At 54.0% G+C, this 4,195-nt stretch overlaps 1 protein-coding gene across 1 annotated transcript in view; it reads right to left on the bottom strand.

The window, feature by feature from the left end:
- Nucleotides 1–1,526: 1,526 nt before the first annotated feature.
- LOC105307411 (kallikrein-8) overlaps nt 1,527–4,195 on the bottom strand; it is a gene marked incomplete at its 5' end in the record, with an annotated part of 3,812 nt that continues 1,143 nt past the window's right edge. The window contains 2 exons of the mRNA XM_011382917.1: nt 1,527–1,682; nt 2,783–2,916. Of these exons, the coding sequence (XP_011381219.1) occupies nt 1,527–1,682; nt 2,783–2,916 (290 nt within the window). The remainder of the gene's footprint in view (nt 1,683–2,782; nt 2,917–4,195) is intronic.

Here is a 4,195-nt window from a genome sequence, read left to right as displayed (position 1 = left end):
GTTTCAGAAATACGTAATGACATATTTAAGAAGGAAACGATGGCTCAGACTTGCTCCCAAAATATTGCAGTGTTAGGAGGTTGTTTGGGAGTATGAGCAGAGGTAGAATTGGTTTCGCATTTCGTCCACCGTTAAGCTGGCCAGTAATGTGCGAGGGTTCACTATGCCCTTCTGTTTTATGTAGGTTTGAAATTTTCCATCATAAACATTATGCGACGATTCTTTCAGGTGAGGTGACCCTTGAGTGGTCCCTCCAGAAACACATCCCTTGCCACCGAGAGTTTACGTATGAAAAACATCCTCAGGACTTCCGGTATTGGGGGGTTTTCGTGGAGGATCAAGGAGGCCGACGTAGGCAAGGCACTTCACACACCCACAGCCCTTGTGGGGAACCGGACGGCTGTGTCTCATAGCACACGACTCCCAATGGCCCTTGATTGGATAGGACTGGTCACCTGTCTAGAGTGCAGTCACCCCACCGGCTGAAGGAGAAAAGTTGAGTTGGACCAACTGAATTTTCTTTCATGAGAATATCATCTGAGAGATCCTGGGAGAGATTCGCTGCTGGTGGTGGTTGTTGTTGAAGGTGAAATTCAAAGGTTGTGAAGGGGAGGGGGAGAGAGAGAGATGGGGGAGGGCATGAGGGGACAGACACCCTGAAAATGCAGAAGCGGAAAGTAGAAGAAGGAGTTATGGAGTCAAATGGACCAGTTGGGTGGTTCGTAGCAAGGAAGCCATGGAACGTACTAGAAGAGGCAAGAACTAGACACGAAGGGAAGCCACTGCCTAGCTTGTTGCGCTTCATTTACGGGCCTACAATAACTGCCTCCCCCTGCCCCGCCCCCCCCCCACAGCTTTCCCCGAGGCGATTTGCACTTTGCTCTAATGGAAATGCCCCCCAATGTCCTTTCCTCCACACTTCAATTCGGACCCCAGCAGGGACATGCTTCACTTCCTCCTACCACAGCAGTCACCTCCTGACAGCTCCAAGCTAGGAGAAAAGCTGCTATTTCTCTTGAGAGAGAGAGAGAGAGAAAAAAAAAAAATAACTGTCTCTCAGACATTTGGGGCTGTCGACATTGTTTCTTCACCTGGGCTGTGGTTTTCGGGGTGTTCGTGAGCACGTATTTAAGCTGTTCCTACACTTCCTGCACCCTACTCTGCATATCTCACAGTTTCGACAGTGGAGGGGGACTCTCTCCCCAAAGTTGAATAACACTTTAGCTGCTCAAGACAAAGAAAGAGAAACCCTTTTGAGTCTGTCTTTCACAGGCCAGCCCATTGGATATCAGAAACCTTACTTTGGAATTAACCCCTCATTCCTCCAAGTCTTTCCAGAAAAAAAAAAAGGGGGTCCCATGGCCAGAGCGACCATGGGGGTTCTGGTCTCTCTAAGACCTCCTGTCAAGCCTCTCGGCATGGCACGGACCCTGTCCCTTCACCCTCGATGGCAGCGCCGAAGTACAGACAGGCAAGGAGCTAGATGAAGGTTGTTTATTGAGGGAGACCCAGAGCTCGTCCTGGGCTCAGCCTTTGCTGCCTATGGTCTTCTTGATCCAGTCCAGGTAGCGGCAGAGGTTAGTGTAGACGCCGGGTCTCTGGGGCTTCCCACAGGGGTCTGATCCCCAGGATGTGATACCCTGGAGAACTCCATCACACACCAGAGGGCCCCCGGAATCGCCCTGGAGGGGGAGCAGAGGGAGAGTTTCACCTGCGATGCCTTCCTAAGTAGCCAGCAACTTAGTACCTGCCCTGCGAAGTGATCGGTCCCCTCCAGCCAATGGGGCTAAGAGCCTTGTCCCCTGGAGCCTAGAGTTTGCTCAGGGAGGGAGAGATTGAGAGAGAGAAGGGAGGACTTCCAGGGATGAGGTCATGGAGAGGGTGCCTGAGGACGATGAGGAAAATCCTGACCCACGAGAGAAGAGAACATTCTCAAGGAGGCAGGGGGGACTGAACTGATGTCTCTTCCGATTCCGGCCTCTGGTGAAGGGATCAGGGAACCCAGTTATCAAGCATGGGATAAAGGTGCAGGATTCTTGTGGACACACACACACACACGCACACGCACACGCACACGCACACACGCACACAATGGTGGGAGTCCCTGTGCAAAGACACCAGTGTTTCCACGAGCCATCCAGAGAGACTAGATTTCATGGCGAGATCACTAATAGGAATGACTGCATTCCTGGCCAACGGGGAAGAAAAAGCATTGAAGCGTCGTCTTCAGGGACCAATAGCTGGGGGGTGGGGTGGGGAGGGGGCTTCCATGAACGGGACAAAGCCGGGAGAGCCTCGAGAACTGGCCTTGCAGCCGGCGGGAAGGAAAGAGAGTGTCACATCTATGGCAGAACCCCAGGTTTGTCATCTTGAGGATGGGGAGTCACAGAGGGAGCGCTGAGGTCAGTGCTGCCATTGCCTGGCCAGATGGGGACACAGCAATGCTCCCCTAAGGGACCAAGGCCGTTGTGCCGGGGAACCCAGTCAGGCGCCCAAAAAAGTGGCTGGTCGGTCACCCCGTTTAGCCCCTTCCGTGCCCGAACTGCCCCCTGCAGGCCAGGGATCCCAGGACAATGACAGAGACAATCCAACGTTCCTGACCCCTGCGCTGTGTGACCTGCAGGAAGACTGTGGCCCAGCACCCCGTAAACATAGGCCCAGGTCGCCCTGGGTGCTGACTCTTTGGGGGTCACCCCGCTGCTGCCACATCTCCAGGGGCCACAAGGGCTGACGGAGGAGGGGGGAAAAATCTTTCGGATTGGTTCGTTCGGAAGTCACTCACCTGGCAGGAGTCCGCCCCTCTGGTGTCCCCTGCACAGATCATACCCTCTGAGACCTGCCCAGGATAGACGTCCTCACATCGCTTCAGGGGAAAGACTTCTACTTCCGCACAGTTGAGGGTGTCCGGAAAGTTCTCTGAGGAGGCAGAGGTGGTTCATTCCCAGAGAGAGCGACCCCCTCTCCTCCGCCCCCGATCCTGGCCTGGATCCAATCTGCCCCCCTGTGCATCCACAGCTGACACGTTTCACAGGCAAACAGAGCCATGCACCCCACTTCCTCCTGGGTCACTTTTAAATTAACAACGAGGGGACCGCAGGACTTGGAAGTGTCTCCTTATGACACCTCTGACCTTCTCTCTCTCCAATCTTCCGACCCGGGTCCTCCATCTAAGCGGAAGCCTACTTCTTCCGAATGTCACTTCCTCTTAGAAGCCGTCCCTGACCGTTCTAATTAAAACCCCGCCCCTCCTTCCCTCCTCGTCCTCACCCTCTGTGACCATTATAGCTCTTTACCTCATGTTTCATTTCGTACGTATGTGATCTTTGTCTATTTCCCCCGCCTAGCATGCAACTCCACGAGGATAGAAACTCACACTGCACGGCACCTGTGCTCACAATCCCAATGCTCACAGAAGCTTTGGGCAGGAGGGCGGCCCGCCTCCTTCCATCATTCACTCACCCCCCTAATCATTCCACACATATTCATCGAGCACCCTCCTGAGCACCAGGGACGCACGACGAACACACAGCGGAAAAGAAAACAGCTAGAAGCAGCGCCTTCGCGGAGCTTAAAAATCTTAAAAATTGAGAGGTGGGAAGGGACTTCCCCAGAGAAAAGGGGCAGAGCCACAGTCTGCACGGATCTGCCTGATCCACGAGCGGGCCAGTGTCCACAGCCTCCCACTGGGTTCCTAGAAGTGAGAGTCGGACAGGCAGGGGCCTGAAGCCCGGAGTTGCTGCTTCCTGGTGAATCACGCTGCCTCCCCCAGCTGAGCCCAGTGTCTTCCCTGGGAAGCAGGGTGAGGGGCCACCTGGACTTCGATGTCCCAAAGGGAGGACCTCGATGGAGGTCCAGCATGAGGAGTGACCTGGGGACCTAAACTGTAGGTCCTGAGGCAGCAATGGCTGGACTCCTGGGTGTGATGGGAGAGGGAGTGTGGAGTTGAGACAGGAATCCCGGGTTTAAGAGGAAGAAGGTGCTTAGAAGTCTGTTTTCTTGGGATCCTGTATATACCAAGTCTGTTCATGAGATTGTATTAAGTACACTACAGCAAAGGGTCTCAGAACATAGCATTCACCATAAGGAGGGATGCGTTCATCTATCCATCCATCCATTCATTCACCCACTCACCCATCCATCTATCATCCATCCATCCATCCATCCATCTACCCACCCATCCACCCACCCACCCATC

The sequence above is a fragment of the Pteropus vampyrus genome, unplaced genomic scaffold (assembly GCF_000151845.1).
Source record: "Pteropus vampyrus isolate Shadow unplaced genomic scaffold, Pvam_2.0 Scaffold494, whole genome shotgun sequence".
Taxonomy (NCBI): Eukaryota; Metazoa; Chordata; class Mammalia; order Chiroptera; family Pteropodidae; genus Pteropus; species Pteropus vampyrus.
This window is presented reverse-complemented; position numbering and strand designations above follow the sequence as displayed.